Source organism: Borostomias antarcticus (genome assembly GCF_949987555.1).
Source record: "Borostomias antarcticus genome assembly, chromosome: 34".
NCBI lineage: Eukaryota > Metazoa > Chordata > Actinopteri > Stomiiformes > Stomiidae > Borostomias > Borostomias antarcticus.
The window spans coordinates 4951776-4971775 of record NC_140267.1 but is presented as its reverse complement, the minus strand read 5'-3'; the positions used below and the strand labels follow the sequence as shown (position 1 = coordinate 4971775).

Here is a 20000-nt window from a genome sequence, read left to right as displayed (position 1 = left end):
GCACACTGACACACAGGACAGGTAGTACATTCATACCGAGCATTTCTTCCTTGTTGTGAAAGAGAGGTAGCTTAGCCAGTCTGTGTCCTCGGAGAACAGAACAGCCTTATGCTGGGGTCTTAACAAATGTTCTTCTCGCAAATCTCAAACATGCACACACAACAAGATTTAAAAATACAGTAACAGCTCATCCCACACTACAGGATATTATCGTTACTGAGGGAGCAATAAACCACCGCCTCGCTTGTAAAATAGACGTAATAATCTGAATATCAAACACGTTAGATATTATCGGCGCCGCCCAAATGGGTCTGTGAGCCGATCGGGAGGTATAAGATTGGATCTGTAAACCCACTAGATAATATGGGCCAAGCATTGGTACCGACCAACGTTCCAGACCAGATGCCTCCTCCAATTGTCAGGAGGGGTGTGTGTGTGTGTGTGTGTGTGTGTGTGTGTGTGTGTGTGTGTGTGTGTGTGTGTGTGTGTGTGTGTGTGTGTGTGCTTGGCTTCTGTTCTAAGGACTGTGTAATGACTCATACGGAAGCCTATAATGAAGCATGGGTCACTGCTTCTGTGCTGCTCTGCCCTCAGTCATGGGAGACTGGAGAGAGACCCACTACAAACTAATGTGTAATATACAATCAAGTATTGTTCGTTGTCACAGTTGAATACCAGCGATGGGGGAACCAAAATAGATTTTCAGAGGATCTCTAACAGGGACAACTGGAGGACCCTTCTGGTACCCTTGCTTCATTCCATACTTAACAAAAACAAACATTGGCTTTTCCTACGTTAAATGAAATTATTGTTAGTCGCTTTGGATAACATTGCTAAATAACCGTAATGTAAAGTAAATGTAATGTTGTGTGTGTTTCTGTTACCTGAGGTTTCTGACCAGGCTGTTCTTCTGAGGCAGATCCAGGAAGTCGACCAGGAAGTTCATGCGAGCCTGTGTGTCCTTCGAGGACAGGCCGTGAATCCGGCCGAAGAAAGTCAGAGTATCGCTGATGGTGAACTCATTATACAGAGCGAGATCCTGCAGGAGACAACAATAGAATCAGTCAACATGAATTACTATGATAGGATATGTAGGATACTACATGTATCCTAGTAGAGACTTGAGGTATGTATACTAGTAAAGACTTCTACCTGAGGCATGTATACTAGTATAGACTTCTACCTGAGGCATGTATCCTAGTAAAGACTTCTACCTCAGGCATGTATACTAGTAGAGACTTCTATCTGAGGCATGTATACTAGTAGAGACTTCTACCTGAGGCATGTATACTAGTATAGACTTCTACCTGAGGCATGTATCCTAGTAAAGACTTCTACCTCAGGCATGTATACTAGTAGAGACTTCTATCTGAGGCATGTATACTAGTAGAGACTTCTATCTGAGGCATGTATACTAGTAGAGACTTCTATCTGAGGCATGTATACTAGTAGAGACTTCTATCTGAGGCATGTATACTAGTATAGACTTCTACCTGAGGCATGTATACTAGTAGACTTCTACCTGAGGCATGTATACTAGTAAAGACTTCTATCTGAGGCATGTATACTAGTAGAGACTTCTACCTGAGGCATGTATACTAGTAGACTTCTACCTGAGGCATGTATACTAGTAGAGACTTCTACTTGAGGCATGTATACTAGTAGAGACTTCTACCTGAGGTATGTATACTAGTAGAGACTTCTATCTGAGGCATGTATACTAGTAGAGACTTCTATCTGAGGCATGTATACTAGTATAGACTTCTACCTGAGGCATGTATACTAGTAGAGACTTCTATCTGAGGCATGTATACTAGTAGAGACTTCTATCTGAGGCATGTACCCTGGAATACAGGCTTTTACCTGAGGCATGTACCCTGGAAGACAGGCTTTTACCTGAGGCATGTACCCTGGAAGACAGGCTTTTACCTGAGGCATGTACCCTGGAAGAGAGGCTTTTACCTGAGGCATGTACCCTGGAAGAGAGGCTTTTACCTGAGGCATGTACCCTGGAAGACAGGCTCTTACCTGAGGCATGTACCCTGGAAGAGAGGCTTTTACCTGAGGCATGTACCCTGGAAGACAGGCTTTTACCTGAGGCATGTACCCTGGAAGACAGGCTTTTACCTGAGGCATGTACCCTGGAAGACAGGCTTTTACCTGAGGCATGTACCCTGGAAGACAGGCTTTTACCTGAGGCATGTACCCTGGAAGACAGGCTTTTACCTGAGGCATGTACCCTGGAAGAGAGGCTTTTACCTGAGGCATGTACCCTGGAAGACAGGCTTTTACCTGAGGCATGTACCCTGGAAGACAGGCTTTTACCTGAGGCATGTACCCTGGAAGACAGGCTTTTACCTGAGGCATGTACCCTGGAAGAGAGGCTTTTACCTGAGGCATGTACCCTGGAAGACAGGCTTTTACCTGAGGCATGTACCCTGGAAGAGAGGCTTTTACCTGAGGCATGTACCCTGGAAGACAGGCTTTTACCTGAGGCATGTACCCTGGAAGAGAGGCTTTTACCTGAGGCATGTACCCTGGAAGACAGGCTTTTACCTGAGGCATGTACCCTGGAAGACAGGCTTTTACCTGAGGCATGTACCCTGGAAGACAGGCTTTTACCTGAGGCATGTACCCTGGAAGACAGGCTTTTACCTGAGGCATGTACCCTGGAAGACAGACTTCTAACTGAGGCATGTACCCTGGAAGACAGGCTTTTACCTGAGGCATGTACCCTGGAAGACAGGCTTTTACCTGAGGCATGTACCCTGGAAGACAGGCTTTTACCTGAGGCATGTACCCTGGAAGAGAGGCTTTTACCTGAGGCATGTACCCTGGAAGACAGGCTTTTACCTGAGGCATGTACCCTGGAAGACAGGCTTTTACCTGAGGCATGTACCCTGGAAGACAGGCTTTTACCTGAGGCATGTACCCCACCATCCTCCCAGGAACCTCATGACCAGGAAATGCAGGCGGCTTCCCCAACACACTGATGTGACCTCCCGAGATCTTCAGAGTTCCCACGATGCATTTCAACAGCGTGGTCTTGCCACATCCGCTAGGACCCAGGAGGCCATAGCTGTAATGGAAAATGGAAAGTGCATTATGGGTACAAAAATGGAAATATGAACCTGACATCAGACTCAGTCTGGTATCTTCTACCACTTAAGTGAAAGATCTTTCTCTCCACGTCTCTGGTCCTCCCTAGACCTGCCATTCAGTAGCTTCTGGCTTGTGTTGAGGACTAATGTGACGTCAGTCACTGGGTGAGCTGCCACACAGATCTTAACTCAGCGGTGTGTCAGTGGAGCTTTCATATGCAGCAACAGGACAGAGATTTAAAGATTGTAAAAAAGTGTCGCACATAAACACCTTGGAAAAAATCTAAAGCACGCTGTCACAACTTCAAAGTCTCTCCACAGCCTAGTGAGGTGTTACAGGACAGGAAATGTGAACGAAATTCAAGTCTCACCAAAGTGTTTTTTTTCCTACTTGACTGTTGTTCTGACTTTGTAGTTCGCTCTCGTGACATCACTTCCCTGTCCTCTTCATCCTGAAACTATGTCACTTCCTTTTTCACGTTATAACCTATCTACCTCGTCCTCAAGTGAACCACTCAAGCCCGGATTCACTTCCTGTGCTGGAGTCCGAATCTGCAGACTCGTAACAGAATAAAACTATTGTCTTTGTTTAAAACCAGCTTGACCGACCACTCAGCGTGTTCTTTGAAATCTAAACTAAACTAAGATGTTTCATTTACAGAAAGCAGCTGGTGACAGCAGAGTGTGGGTCAGTCAGAGGGAAGCGCTCACATGTGTCCCTGTGTCACAGTCAGGTTGAGGTGGCTCAGGACTTTCCTCTTGCCGTACGAGCGGCACACCTCCCTACACCTGATGGCAGAACCGCTCGTTCCTGGTGAGGAAGGAGCCTCGGGGTCAGTCTTCATCTTCACCTCCTCTGCCAACTGAAAAAACAGAACAGAACGATAGAATACGCAAACCTGGCAACCTGGTTTACTCCCGCCTTCTTCTTCTTCAAGTGTTGCATTCTGGGCATTGGCCTTTGGTCTGGTAGCTGCTCACAGTGCTGCTCATACTGCCTGAATCTGCTCTACAAACATCAGTCTCTCTCACATACATTCATACAGACACACACACGCACACACACACACACACACACACACCCACACACACACACGCACAGCAGTGCCCTTGTGGACCTTTATGTAAAACAATACACGGAGCATGTTATGACGGCCAGAAATTAACTAACCCTATTTACTAACAGGGCCCTAACCTAGCAGGCCCCTAACCTAACAGGGCCCTAACCTAACACTGCCCTAACCTAACAGGGCCCTAACCTAACACTGCCCTAACCTAACACTGCCCTAACCTAACAGGGCCCTAACCTAACACTGCCCTAACCTAACAGGGCCCTAACCTAACAGGGCCCTAACCTAACAGGGCCCTAACCTAACAGGCCCCTAACCTAACAGGGCCCTAACCTAACAGTGCCCTAACCTAACACTGCCCTAACCTAACAGGGCCCTAACCTAACAGGGCCCTAACCTAACAGGGCCCTAACCTAACAGGCCCCTAACCTAACAGGGCCCTAACCTAACACTGCCCTAACCTAACACTGCCCTAACCTAACACTGCCCTAACCTAACAGGGCCCTAACCTAACAGGCCCCTAACCTAACAGGGCCCTAACCTAACAGGGCCCTAACCTAACAGGCCCCTAACCTAACAGGCCCCTAACCTAACAGGGCCCTAACCTAACAGGCCCCTAACCTAACAGGGCCCTAACCTAACAGGGCCCTAACCTAACAGGGCCCTAACCTAACACTGCCCTAACCTAACACTGCCCTAACCTAACACTGCCCTAACCTAACACTGCCCTAACCTAACAGGGCCCTAACCTAACAGGGCCCTAACCTAACAGGCCCCTAACCTAACAGGGCCCTAACCTAACAGGGCCCTAACCTAACACTGCCCTAACCTAACACTGCCCTAACCTAACAGGGCCCTAACCTAACAGGCCCCTAACCTAACACTGCCCTAACCTAACAGGGCCCTAACCTAACACTGCCCTAACCTAACAGGGCCCTAACCTAACAGGGCCCTAACCTAACAGGGCCCTAACCTAACAGGCCCCTAACCTAACAGGGCCCTAACCTAACAGTGCCCTAACCTAACACTGCCCTAACCTAACAGGGCCCTAACCTAACAGGGCCCTAACCTAACAGGGCCCTAACCTAACAGGGCCCTAACCTAACAGGCCCCTAACCTAACACTGCCCTAACCTAACAGGGCCCTAACCTAACAGGCCCCTAACCTAACACTGCCCTAACCTAACAGGGCCCTAACCTAACAGGCCCCTAACCTAACACTGCCCTAACCTAACAGGGCCCTAACCTAACAGGCCCCTAACCTAACAGGGCCCTAACCTAACAGGGCCCTAACCTAACAGGCCCCTAACCTAACAGGGCCCTAACCTAACACTGCCCTAACCTAACAGGGCCCTAACCTAACAGGGCCCTAACCTAACACTGCCCTAACCTAACAGGGCCCTAACCTAACAGGGCCCTAACCTAACAGGCCCCTAACCTAACAGGGCCCTAACCTAACAGGGCCCTAACCTAACAGGGCCCTAACCTAACAGGGCCCTAACCTAACACTGCCCTAACCTAACAGGGCCCTAACCTAACAGGCCCCTAACCTAACAGGGCCCTAACCTAACAGGGCCCTAACCTAACAGGGCCCTAACCTAACACTGCCCTAACCTAACACTGCCCTAACCTAACAGGGCCCTAACCTAACAGGGCCCTAACCTAACAGGCCCCTAACCTAACACTGCCCTAACCTAACAGGCCCCTAACCTAACACTGCCCTAACCTAACAGGCCCCTAACCTAACAGGGCCCTAACCTAACAGGGCCCTAACCTAACAGGCCCCTAACCTAACAGGGCCCTAACCTAACAGGGCCCTAACCTAACACTGCCCTAACCTAACAGGGCCCTAACCTAACACTGCCCTAACCTAACAGGGCCCTAACCTAACAGGGCCCTAACCTAACAGGGCCCTAACCTAACACTGCCCTAACCTAACACTGCCCTAACCTAACAGTGCCCTAACCTAACACTGCCCTAACCTAACACTGCCCTAACCTAACAGGGCCCTAACCTAACAGGGCCCTAACCTAACAGGGCCCTAACCTAACAGGGCCCTAACCTAACAGGCCCCTAACCTAACACTGCCCTAACCTAACACTGCCCTAACCTAACAGGGCCCTAACCTAACACTGCCCTAACCTAACACTGCCCTAACCTAACAGGGCCCTAACCTAACAGTGCCCTAACCTAACAGGCCCCTAACCTAACACTGCCCTAACCTAACAGGGCCCTAACCTAACAGGGCCCTAACCTAACAGGGCCCTAACCTAACACTGCCCTAACCTAACAGGGCCCTAACCTAACACTGCCCTAACCTAACAGGCCCCTAACCTAACACTGCCCTAACCTAACAGGGCCCTAACCTAACAGGGCCCTAACCTAACAGGGCCCTAACCTAACACTGCCCTAACCTAACAGGGCCCTAACCTAACACTGCCCTAACCTAACAGGGCCCTAACCTAACACTGCCCTAACCTAACAGGGCCCTAACCTAACAGGGCCCTAACCTAACAGGGCCCTAACCTAACACTGCCCTAACCTAACACTGCCCTAACCTAACAGGGCCCTAACCTAACACTGCCCTAACCTAACAGGGCCCTAACCTAACAGGGCCCTAACCTAACAGGGCCCTAACCTAACACTGCCCTAACCTAACAGGGCCCTAACCTAACAGGGCCCTAACCTAACAGGGCCCTAACCTAACAGGGCCCTAACCTAACAGGCCCCTAACCTAACAGGGCCCTAACCTAACAGGGCCCTAACCTAACACTGCCCTAACCTAACAGGGCCCTAACCTAACACTGCCCTAACCTAACAGGGCCCTAACCTAACAGGCCCCTAACCTAACAGGGCCCTAACCTAACAGGGCCCTAACCTAACAGGGCCCTAACCTAACACTGCCCTAACCTAACAGGGCCCTAACCTAACAGGGCCCTAACCTAACAGGGCCCTAACCTAACAGGGCCCTAACCTAACAGGCCCCTAACCTAACAGGGCCCTAACCTAACAGGGCCCTAACCTAACAGGGCCCTAACCTAACAGGGCCCTAACCTAACAGGGCCCTAACCTAACAGTGCTCTAACCTAACAGGCCCCTAACCTAACAGGGCCCTAACCTAACAGGGCCCTAACCTAACAGGGCCCTAACCTAACACTGCCCTAACCTAACAGGGCCCTAACCTAACAGGCCCCTAACCTAACAGGCCCCTAACCTAACACTGCCCTAACCTAACAGGGCCCTAACCTAACACTGCCCTAACCTAACAGGGCCCTAACCTAACAGGCCCCTAACCTAACAGGGCCCTAACCTAACACTGCCCTAACCTAACAGGGCCCTAACCTAACAGGGCCCTAACCTAACAGGGCCCTAACCTAACAGGGCCCTAACCTAACAGGCCCCTAACCTAACAGGCCCCTAACCTAACAGGGCCCTAACCTAACAGGGCCCTAACCTAACACTGCCCTAACCTAACAGGGCCCTAACCTAACACTGCCCTAACCTAACAGGGCCCTAACCTAACAGGCCCCTAACCTAACAGGCCCCTAACCTAACAGGGCCCTAACCTAACAGGGCCCTAACCTAACAGGGCCCTAACCTAACACTGCCCTAACCTAACACTGCCCTAACCTAACAGGGCCCTAACCTAACAGGGCCCTAACCTAACAGGGCCCTAACCTAACAGGCCCCTAACCTAACAGGCCCCTAACCTAACACTGCCCTAACCTAACAGGGCCCTAACCTAACAGGGCCCTAACCTAACAGTGCCCTAACCTAACAGGGCCCTAACCTAACACTGCCCTAACCTAACAGGCCCCTAACCTAACAGGCCCCTAACCTAACAGGGCCCTAACCTAACAGGGCCCTAACCTAACACTGCCCTAACCTAACAGGGCCCTAACCTAACAGGCCCCTAACCTAACAGGGCCCTAACCTAACAGGCCCCTAACCTAACAGGCCCCTAACCTAACAGGCCCCTAACCTAACAGGGCTCTAACCTAACAGGCCCCTAACCTAACACTGCCCTAACCTAACACTGCCCTAACCTAACAGGGCCCTAACCTAACACTGCCCTAACCTAACAGGCCCCTAACCTAACAGTGCCCTAACCTAACAGGGCCCTAACCTAGCAGGGCCCTAACCTAACACTGCCCTAACCTAACAGGGCCCTAACCTAACAGGGCCCTAACCTAACAGTGCTCTAACCTAACAGGGCCCTAACCTAGCAGGGCCCTAACCTAACAGGGCCCTAACCTAACAGGGCCCTAACCTAACAGTGCCCTAACCTAACAGGCCCCTAACCTAACAGTGGCCTAACCTACTTGGCAGGCAGCTGTGAATGGCGGATCTGGGTCCTTTCCCTGGTGTTCTCATTCTCTCTCTCTAACTCTCTCTTAATCCAGCATCTTTCATTTCACTGTGGGGGGATTAACAGGAAACAACCCTGTAATCTGACGCATGGATAACCTCACATTTGACACAAAGTCACATGAGTTATAAACACAATTAAATGAACTCTCATTGTTGTAATAGTATCTCAACCTAAATGACTGGAATGTAGGCTACTTGAATTATAGAAGTAAAGTCAAAGAATTAAAGACGAAGAATTATCAAAGCAAAACCTGCTTAGGCCAATATTATTGACATAAAACAAACTTTTTTTTAACCTCTTCGTTCTTCCCTGCCCTACTGTATATCATATCCTACTGTACCATATGCTTCATATCAATCCTGTCAAAATCTCTTCAGATTATATCCCACATCACTGACCAACATGTTTCTCAACTGGTTCTGTCTAAACTAAACTAATTTAATATTTGCCTACAGTAGACCAAAATATGAACATTTTGAACACATAATGCACATTTCCCCCAACAAATATATACCATAAAAACAGTTGAAAAACAACTTTTGGGCTGTCAGTTCTATTGGTCTATCAGTTAAGTACCTAATCGATAGAAGTCCGTTTTTGAGCGTTGCATAATAGGTATTGCATTAATTGCATTAATAGAGGAAACATTCCAGCTGGAATATGTTACCGTAGGCTACAGTAGGCTGCCTACCTAACCCAATAACAAGATTGTTGCCAAGCATGTAGGCTACTTTTAAATCTAGCTATCATTTTTCTCTTACCTGGAATAGACTCTGAGCCGACCCTAGATCAGGTCTAAACACTAGCCTGTGTTTTCACTGTGAAGCATGTAAAAAGCAGCTGCTGATTCCATTCCAGCGAGGTAGGGCTAATTAAATGAATTCAGTGAATCAGCTTTAGGCCAGGCTATTAATTGTATTGCCATAGTGCCTGATTTAGTGAGGCTACTGTACAACCCAAGTAGCCTATATATAACGGAAAGGACCAACTGGTTTCTGAGCGAGAGCTGTAACTCACACTTGTTCTGACTTCATACGAGCGTGGATCTTGCAGTGCTATATATATATAATATATCTCATTACAATACGACTACAGGGCTACAGTAGCCTGCTGACCACGAGTAGCCTGCTGACCATCTCCAGCCTACCTGACCATCTCCAGCCTACCTGTCAACCAAAACCAAACCCAGATGACCAGTGCACTCGTCTTGCGTCTGTTCCCCAGTGCGCACTAACAAGCTGACCAGCTGTCCCCGTTCCTACAAGCAGAAGTCGCTACTGTCGCTCCAGGAACTGTGTTGATGTTTCTGTCTCCTGCGACATCAGCCAGCTGACATATTCACCATATTCACCATAACAGGCTTCATATTCACCACATACAGGCTACAGGCTACATCAGGCTATAACAGGGTACATCAGCTACATCAGCTCCATCACACCCGCAGTGCGCGGCCAGTTTGTCGCTTCGCATCCACCTGCTATATTTCTGTCTGTATTACGCAGTGACACAATTAAAATCGCCGGTTATTATGTATTAAACAAACTACAGATGTTACTACCGTGTAGGCCTATTTATTCATAGGCTACATGCGACTGCAGCAGCTTGATGGGAGTTCATTCTGCAAGGCTACAATCAGCGCTATGCTGGTATATTTGGTTTTATTTATATAGTAACAAATATCCAAACGCGTCTCACCCGCTCCGTCATCTCTGTGTTATCAGAGGCTCCTGTAGGCGCGTCCCCGGCTGCCTGCTCGGACATGGTGGCATGGAGGGACGCGATGCAGGCAGAGATGCGATAAACAGAGTCCACAGATCTCCCTGCTCAACACTGCGAGGCCTACATCTCCAGAGAAGTCAGGACAGAATGAATTCAGCTGCCCAACACTGGGCTGTATATTACCCACTTATGGGCTATCGCGATATATATATGTGATGCGTTGCGAGGGGCTCGGCAAGCTGTCGGCGCATGTGTGTTCAGCCGGGTTCAGCTGGGCTACCTTAACCCAGATACGGGCTACCTTAACCCAGATACTGGGCTACCTTAACCCATATACTGGGCTACCTTAACCCATATACTGGGCTACCTTAACCCATATACGGGCTGGGCTACCTTAACCCAGATACGGGCTGGGCTACCTTAACCCAGATACGGGCTGGGCTACCTTAACCCATATACTGGGCTACCTTAACCCATATACTGGACTACCTTAACCCATATACGGGCTGGGCTACCTTAACCCATATACTGGGCTACCTTAACCCATATACTGGGCTACCTGAACCCATATACTGGGCTACCTGAACCCAGATACGGGCTGGGCTACCTTAACCCAGATACGGGCTGGGCTACCTTAACCCAGATACGGGGTATATATAGCCCATATATAGTCCTGGACATCTGGACAGACTTCCTGAAAGCAATAAACCAGGTGCCTGCATGATAAATGTCAATAAAAGAGGAAAAAAACATGGCTCTCACTGTGCTTCATGACTCTCACTGTGCTTCATGACTCTCACTGTGCTTCATGCCTCTCACTGTGCTTCATGACTCTCACTGTGCTTCATGACTCTCACTGTGCTTCATGCCTCTCACTGTGCTTCATGCCTCTCACTGTGCTTCATGACTCTCACTGTGTTTCATGACTCACTGTGCTTCATGGCTCTCACTGTGCTTCATGACTCTCACTGTGCTTCATGACTCTCACTGTGCTTCATGCCTCTCACTGTGCTTCATGACTCTCACTGTGCTTCATGACTCACTGTGCTTCATGGCTCTCACTGTGCTTCATGACTCTCACTGTGCTTCATGACTCTCACTGTGCTTCATGACACTCACTGTGCTTCATGACTCTCACTGTGCTTCATGACTCTCACTGTGCCTCCTGGCCTCTCCAGGTGTGGGTGTGAAGTAGGTGGATCAGGGTTTCTCTTAGGGGGGCACAGATTCATCAGGTGTAAGTGGAGAACCAGGTCCGGGAGGCTCATGTGAGTGGCTGGCTTGTTTCTGTTCAGTAGGACGGAAGCTAGTCATACCACTGAAATAACTGAATTTAAATGACATGAAATTATGTCTGATAAATGAAGATAGGTCTTGTCACCTGGACACATCAGTTCCAATGCTCCCAATGCTAATCCAGCACAATGAGAGCGGGATAGCCAGTTAGCTCATGAGCTCACAACAACTAGCAGCAGCTTCCATAACATTAATGGTAGCGGTCAGTGGATAAAGCAGTTACACTGATGATTCCTGTAACATTAGCTATTTTGCTGCAATTGGTTCAACTTCTGTTTCTGGACAAAGGTAAGGGATAAACCCAGATAACACCTTAAGGCTAGCGGACCAAGTGTGTCTCTAGCCCACTCAGGGGTTGCTGCCCTCCTGTGGCTGAAAACGGTAAATGCTCTTGTGGCAGCAACATAAAACTGCATGTTCTGGAACCACTGTCTATCTAAGCCTGTTGCTGCCCTCCTGTGGCCGAAAACGGTAAATGCTCTTGTGGTAGCATGTGGTAACAGAACTGCAGGTTCTGGAACCAATGCCTCTTGTGGTAGCAACACTGCAGGTCAACAACGGGACGGAGGCACATAGGGAGTAAGCCAGGGAGGGAACCAGGGAGAGACAACTGCTAAATTATAATTAAGAGCTATATTGCTTCTGGACATAGCCTTGAGCCTATGAATGTGCCTCCTTTGGTTCTCCACAGGGGGGCGCCATCGGACATGGTCGCATGGAGGGACGCGGAGAGCGATGCAGGCAGAGATGCGATAAACAGAGTCCACAGATCTCCCTGCTCAACACTGCGAGGCCTACATGTCCAGAGAAGTCAGGACACAATGAATTCAGCTGCCCAACAGTGGGCTGTATATTACCCACTTATGGGCTATCGCGATATATATATGTGATGCGTTGCGAGGGGCTCGGCAACCTGTCGGCGCATGTGTGTTCAGCCGGGTTCAGCTGGGCTACCTTAACCCAGATACTGGGCTACCTTAACCCATATACGGGCTGGGCTACCTGAACCCAGATACGGGCTGGGCTACCTTAACCCAGATACGGGCTACCTTAACCCAGATACGGGCTGGGCTACCTTAACCCATATACTGGGCTACCTTAACCCATATACTGGGCTACCTTAACCCATATACTGGGCTACCTTAACCCATATACTGGGCTACCTGAACCCAGATACGGGCTGGGCTACCTTAACCCAGATACGGGCTGGGCTACCTTAACCCAGATACTGGGCTACCTTAACCCAGATACGGGCTACCTTAACCCAGATACGGGCTGGGCTACCTTAACCCAGATACGGGCTACCTTAACCCAGATACGGGCTGGGCTACCTTAACCCAGATACGGGCTACCTTAACCCAGATACGGGCTGGGCTACCTTAACCCAGATACGGGCTGGGCTACCTTAACCCAGATACGGGCTGGGCTACCTTAACCCAGATACGGGCTGGGCTACCTTAACCCAGATACGGGCTGGGCTACCTTAACCCAGATACGGGCTGGGCTACCTTAACCCAGATACGGGCTACCTTAACCCAGATACGGGCTGGGCTACCTTAACCCAGATACGGGCTGAGAGCCCATATATAGTCCTGGACATCTGGACAGACTTCCTGAAAGCAATAAACCAGGTGCCTGCATGATAAATGTCAATAAAATAGAAAAAAAACATGCCTCTCACTGTGCTTCATGACTCTCACTGTGTGTCCTGGCCTCTCACTGTGCTTCATGACTCTCGCTGTGCTTCATGCCTCTCACTGTGCTTCATGCCTCTCACTGTGCTTCATGCCTCTCACTGTGCTTCATGCCTCTCACTGTGCTTCATGACTCTCACTGTGCTTCATGACTCTCACTGTGCTTCATGCCTCTCACTGTGCTTCATGACTCTCACTGTGCTTCATGACTCTCACTGTGCTTCATGCCTCTCACTGTGCTTCATGACTCTCACTGTGCTTCATGACTCTCACTGTGCTTCATGCCTCTCACTGTGCTTCATGCCTCTCACTGTGCTTCATGACTCTCACTGTGCTTCATGCCTCTCACTGTTCTTCATGACTCTCACTGTGCTTCATGCCTCTCACTGTGCTTCATGACTCTCACTGTGCTTCATGACTCTCACTGTGCTTCATGGCGCTCACTGTGCTTCATGCCTCTCACTGTGCTTCATGACTCTCACTGTGCTTCATGACTCTCACTGTGCTTCATGACTCTCACTGTGCTTCATGACTCTCACTGTGCCTCCTGGCCTCTCCAGGTGTGGGTGTGAAGTAGGTAGATCAGGGTTTCTCTTAGGGGGGCACAGATTCACCAGGTGTAAGTGGAGAACCAGGTCCAGCCTGGCTCATGTGCTCGACCGGCTTGTTTCTGTTCAGTAGGACGGAAGCTAGTCATGCCACTGAAATAACTGAATTGAAATGACATGAAATGATGTCTAATAAATTAAGATGGGTCTTGTCACCTGGACACATCAGTTCCAATACTTCCAATTCTAATCCAGCACAATGAGAGCGGGATAGCCAGTTAGCTCATGAGCTTACAACAACTAGCAGCAGCTTCCATAACATTAATGGTAGCGGTCAGTGGATAAAGCAGTTACACTGATGATTCCTGTAACATTAGCTATTTTGCTGCAATTGGTTCAACTTCTGTTTCTGGACAAAGGTAAGGGATAAACCCAGATAACACCTTAAGGCTAGCGGACCATGTGTGTCTCTAGCCCACTCAGGGGTTGCTGCCCTCCTGTGGCTGAAAACGGTAAATGCTCTTGTGGCAGCAACATAAAACTGCAGGTTCTGGAACCACTGTCTATCTAAGCCTGTTGCTGCCCTCCTGTGGCAGAAAACGGTAAATGCTCTTGTGGTAGCATGTGGTAACACAGAACTGCAGGTCCACTGCCTCTTGAGGTAGCAACACTGCAGGTCAACAACTGCAGGTCAACAACGGAGGCACATAGGGAGTAAGCCAGGGAGGGAACCAGGGAGGGACAACTGCTAAATTATAATTTAGAGCTATATTGCTTCTGGACATAGCATTGAGCCTATGAGTGTGCCTCCTTTGGTTCTCCACAGGGGGGCGCCATCGCCATGTGAAGTGTGCTGGGTTTTATGCACGTGTGTTAGAGATGCTTCTATTGAGTATCTTTATTGAACGGAAATGTGCTCCCAAATTACGTGAATATTCAGAAAGTAGCCTTAAAGTCCATTCTCACTGAGCGCGAATTATTCGCGCGGAAAAGTATAAAAGCTGATTTCATGGGTTCTAATGGAAGTTTGCACACCGGGGCGGAACTTTTGTGCGGTGAAAAAATACTCCGCACGGACGTTGACCCCTGCGGAATAAACTACACAGCTGGACCAATGAAATGGTTTGTTTATAGTGACGTCAGGCACTCGGGACAATATGGGAGACGACGCTGCTGCACTGCGGCACCGGAAGTAGACAGGTGACAGTCCTGGACGCGATTCGCTAACTGTCATGACACCTAGCGAGTCCCCACGGCACATCAAACCAAAATACTAACCTGCTAGCTAGAGCATCACACCATGAACATAAGGCTAGCTAGCCTAACAAGCTAGCAAGCTTGTAAGATCCTAACTAGCCAAAACGGAAAAGAGGTAATTAGTCCAGATCATTTCTATCTGATGTAAGATTTCATCTCAGTCTTTCCACAGGAGGAGCACCAAAAGGGGGATACTTTCACAGGAGGAGCACCAAAAGGGGGATAATTCCACAGGAGGAGCACCAAAAGGGGGATAACCGGACTATACTTGCTAAGTATGCACGCTTACTGTCTAGCATACTTTTTTGTGTTCTGTACTTCACAGCCAGTTCAGTTGACGTCTAATTTATCTTTCTAGCCATCATAAAGCGTGTGCCCGTGTTGAAGATAGTATACTATAGTATAGTATACTAGTAGTATACTAGTATACTAATAGTATAGTATACTAGTTGTCTTCATAGTGTAAAAGGCAGCAGAAGAGATTCATTAGCAGCTATACTAATCCACTCATTATAACGGATCTATTTCCCCGCAGAAATGAGTCGCTTCTCCTTGAACAACAACAGCTTTCCCTTCGACAACAACGTCCTGGTCCTGGACATGGTCCTCAGCTCTCTGTGGGGTGTCCCACAACCCGTCAACTGGGACAACGTGGCCAAACTTGTCCCTGGCTTCACCCCAAAAGAGGTGACAATACGTCGGGTTCATATCTATCTTAACATTTCTGGAAAAAGTCTCAGTTCATGAATCATCTGCATTGATTGACGTGTTGTCATGGCAGCTAATGAGTTAATGAGGGTTAATTAGGGCTTAATAGTTTTTACTTCCCAGTGTGCACAGCGGTTTGAGGAGCTGATGAGTACAGGAGGATTCCCCCACTTGGATGACCATTGTAACGTGCTGATGGCAGGAGGATCGTCTTCGGACTCCATCAAGTCCACATTATTGGACCCAGAAGAGGCGGGGGAGCCAGGCCCAAACCAGAACACCTGCCCGGTCACAGGTGAAGTCCATCGGTTCATAATGCTGTTTTTTAGCCTCTCTTACTCTGAAATGTAATTTAATGTAATGTTTTGCTTTATAAATGTTCGTAGCCGGTAGACAAACATACTCCAGGAGCTTGCTCCATCGCCTTGTTGAGAGGGGTCAGGGAAGAATTTTTACAGCTCACTTATCTGGCCCCCGGGTGATACTGTTTTTATGCTTCCCTCTGGAATATGTAGGGGTGGGTCGTATGCCCACCTCCCTTGTTCTCTGTAAAGCGCATTGTGTTGCCTCTGGGTATGAAATGCGCCATACAAATAAAGCTTTGATTGATTGATTGATTTGATGCATGTACAGTTTCCCAAACTGTGCTTGAGGTCATTAGCCTGACTAAAATAAGTTCACTCTAATCCTGTTGTGTCTGTTCTTGTGCTGAATGTCCCAGTGTTGAACCCGTCTAATGTGCGTTGTGGTTTCATGTCTCTCCCGTGGGGTCTCTCCTCAGGCCTGAAGGTGGTCTCCTCAGGAAGGGGCGTGGCTACAGAGAAGGAGCGCCGGGCGTCAGCTAAGGAGGAGGACGAGGAGCAGGAGGGTCGAGGGTGAGGGGAACACACCAGGGTGACCTTATGAACTCACGACAGGAAGCCTGGGTCCGATATTGCCCCTATTGGCCTTTCCGAGAATCGTTGAGCAATTTTATCCGGACATAATTCAGCCGCGATGTTTGGTCCAGATGATCCGTTAGTGTGCGGAGGTTACAGATCCCATTCGAACCCGCACAGACTGATCGGCACCTCCCCGATTATATTCAACATGTTGGATATTTTTCGGGGTGATCCTACAGGACGTTACGTCATCGAGCGAGAACAAAAAAAACTAAAATAAGGGTAGCAGTGTAAACAATATCCAAACACAGAGATGGTACTTTGGACACGAGAGATGGAGGAGTGCCTGGTGGCGCTGTGCGAAGAGAGGGAGGGGCTTAGGGCAGGGTCAGCCAGGGTCAGCCAGGGTCAGACAGGTCAACTTAGACCAGGAGCTTTTCTACAGCAGCAGGTTGCTAGATAACACTGTTGATGGTACAATGGGTGTTCATGGAAACACTGTGTGTGTGTGTGTGTGTGCGCGTGTGTGTGTGTGGTCTTCTTACACAGACCCAACATGGTGATCCACGTGTGTGACGAGGCCAAGGACGTGAAGCAGGACTTTGTGTGTCCCCGAGACCTGCTGGTCAACGAGATGCGCTACTTTGCCGAGTACCTGTCCGTGGACGCCCAGCGCTGGGAGGAGGTGGACATCTCCGTCCACTGTGACGTCCAGATCTTCCACTGGCTCATGAACTACGTCAAGAGGCACACGGCGCCCGACGGCAACAAGGACAAACCCAGGCTTGGTAAACAACAACAACAACAACAAAGAAAAACAGCAGTGATTGTTGTGACTTCATGTGTAAATTACCTGACATTTGTGGATGCCTGGGCCATCAGTTACGTGTGTGTGTGTGTGTGTGTGTGTGTGTGTGTGTGTGTGTGTGTAACAGTGGATGGTGCTGTGATTTGGCTACTAAAGTGGGTGTGTTTGTTTGTTAATGTATTTTGTGGTTGGTTATGTGGTGTTTGTTGGTTACAGAGCCCAGCAATGTGATCTCAATCCTCATCTCCTCCGAGTTCTTGAAGATGGACACTTTAGTAAGTGTTGTCATGTGAGCTGGGTTGCAATGCTGTGAGTTATGAGTGATTCAGGTCCAGATTTTTGTCTTGGTGCAGCAGAGAGAACATGATAAAGAACATATTTATAGTTAGATCAAACCAGAGCAGAAAATCCAATTCAAAGCCAGTCTCTCTGTCAGACAGTAGAAAACAGTGGGTCTGTGCTCAGTCTGTGTTGCATGACTACCAAGCTGATCTCTTATTTAGATATAGAGGGTAAGAGGTATAAGCTGCATCCTAAGTCTGTATCTTTAGCCAACACATATGGCTAGGCTACAGATCTATGATCTATCTATCTATGGTAGATCTGGGACCATAAAGAAATAGAGACTATTAAGTCCCTTGAGTTACTCAATACTTGAGTCTTGAGTAACTAATTAACTAACTAGCTAGCTAGCTAACTAACTAACTAACTAACTAACTAACTAACTAACTAACTAACTAACTAGCTAGCTAGCTAGCTAGCTAACTAACTAACTAACTAACTAACTAGCTAGCTAACTAACTAACTAACTAACTAACTAACTAACTAACTAACTAGCTAACTAACTAACTACAGGCCAAAGGCCTTGGACATGCCTGTCTCTAACCCCAGCCCTAAACCATAACAAGATGGCCATCTCTAACCCCAGCCCTAAACCATAACAAGATGGCCATCTCTAACCCCAGCCCTAAACCATAACGAGATGGCCGTCTCTAACCCCAGCCCTAAACCATAACGAGATGCTCGTCTCTAACCCCAGCCCTCAACCATAACAAGATGCCCTCTAACCCCAGCCCTAAACCATAACGAGATGCCCGTCTCTAACCCCAGCCCTAAACCATAACAAGATGCCCTCTAACCCCAGCCCTAAACCATAACAAGATGTCCGTCTCTAATCCCAGTCCTAAACCATAACGAGATGCCCTCTAACCTCAGCCCTAAACCATAACGAGATGCCCTCTAACCCCAGCCCTAAACCATAACGAGATGCCCTCTAACCCCAGCCCTAAACCATAACGAGATGCCCTCTAACCCCAGCCCTAAACCATAACAAGATGTCCGTCTCTAATCCCAGCCCTAAACCATAACGAGATGCCCTCTAACCCCAGCCCTAAACCATAACAAGATGGCCGTCTCTAACCCGAGCCCTAAACCATAACAAGATGGCCGTCTCTAACCCCAGCCCTAAACCATAACGACATGCCCTCTAACCCCAGTCCTAAACCATAACGAGATGCCCTCTAACCCCAGCCCTAAACCATAACAAGATGGCCGTCTCTAACCCCAGCCCTAAACCATAACGAGATGCCCTCTAACCCCAGCCCTAAACCATAACGAGATGCCCTCTAACCCCAGCCCTAAACCATAACGAGATGCCCTCTAACCCCAGCCCTAAACCATAACGAGATGCCCTCTAACCCCAGCCCTAAACCATAACGAGATGCCCACTCTAACCCCAGCCCTAAACCATAACAAGATGCCCTCTAACCCCAGCCCTAAACCATAACAAGATGCCCTCTAACCCCAGCCCTAAACCATAACGAGATGCCCTCTAACCCCAGCCCTAAACCATAACAAGATGGCCGTCTCTAACCCCAGCCCTAAACCATAACGAGATGCCCTCTAACCCCAGCCCTAAACCATAACAAGATGCCCTCTAACCCCAGCCCTAAACCATAACGAGATGGTCGTCTCTAACCCCAGCCCTAAACCATAACGAGATGCTGTCTCTAACCCCAGCCCTAAACCATAACGAGATGCTGTCTCTAACCCCAGCCCTAAACCATAACGAGATGCCCGTCTCTAACCCCAGCCCTAAACCATAACGAGATGCCCTCTAACCCCAGCCCTAAACCATAACGAGATGCCGTCTCTAACCCCAGCCCTAAACCATAACGAGATGGCCGTCTCTAACCCCAGCCCTAAACCATAACGAGATGCCATCTAACCCCAGCCCTAAACCATAATGAGATGCCCCTTTCTAACCCCAGCCCTAAACCATAACGAGATGGCGTCTCTAACCCCAGCCCTAAACCATAACAAGATGGCCGTCTCTAACCCCAGCCCTAAACCATAACGAGATGCCCGTCTCATTGTGTCCAGGTGGAGGAATGCATCCAGTACTGCTATGAGCACATGAGCGCCATCGTGGCCACGCCCTGCAACATGAACTGCATTAACAGCAGCCTGGCGGCGCGCATCTCCCACCTGTTCAACCACAACGACGCAGATGACATCAAGGACAAAAAGGACAAATTCAAAAGGTAG

General features: G+C 48.8%; 2 protein-coding genes across 2 annotated transcripts in view; one reads left to right on the top strand and one right to left on the bottom strand.

Moving 5' to 3' along the window:
• Window positions 1-3946, bottom strand: part of abch1 (ATP-binding cassette, sub-family H, member 1) — a gene marked incomplete at both ends in the record, with an annotated part of 20059 nt that extends 16113 nt beyond the window's left edge. The window contains 3 exons of the mRNA XM_084460876.1: window positions 885-1039; window positions 2920-3079; window positions 3813-3946. Of these exons, the coding sequence (XP_084317002.1) occupies window positions 885-1039; window positions 2920-3079; window positions 3813-3946 (449 nt within the window). The remainder of the gene's footprint in view (window positions 1-884; window positions 1040-2919; window positions 3080-3812) is intronic.
• Window positions 3947-15962: 12016 nt separating this feature from the next.
• The window catches only part of LOC311327776 (SANT and BTB domain regulator of class switch recombination-like), an 11114-nt gene continuing 7076 nt past the window's right edge, over window positions 15963-20000 (top strand). Inside the window, exons 1-5 of the mRNA XM_084460879.1 lie at window positions 15963-16059; window positions 16546-16639; window positions 17195-17433; window positions 17670-17728; window positions 19836-19996. Of these exons, the coding sequence (XP_084317005.1) occupies window positions 17202-17433; window positions 17670-17728; window positions 19836-19996 (452 nt within the window). The 5' untranslated portion in view covers window positions 15963-16059; window positions 16546-16639; window positions 17195-17201. The remainder of the gene's footprint in view (window positions 16060-16545; window positions 16640-17194; window positions 17434-17669; window positions 17729-19835; window positions 19997-20000) is intronic.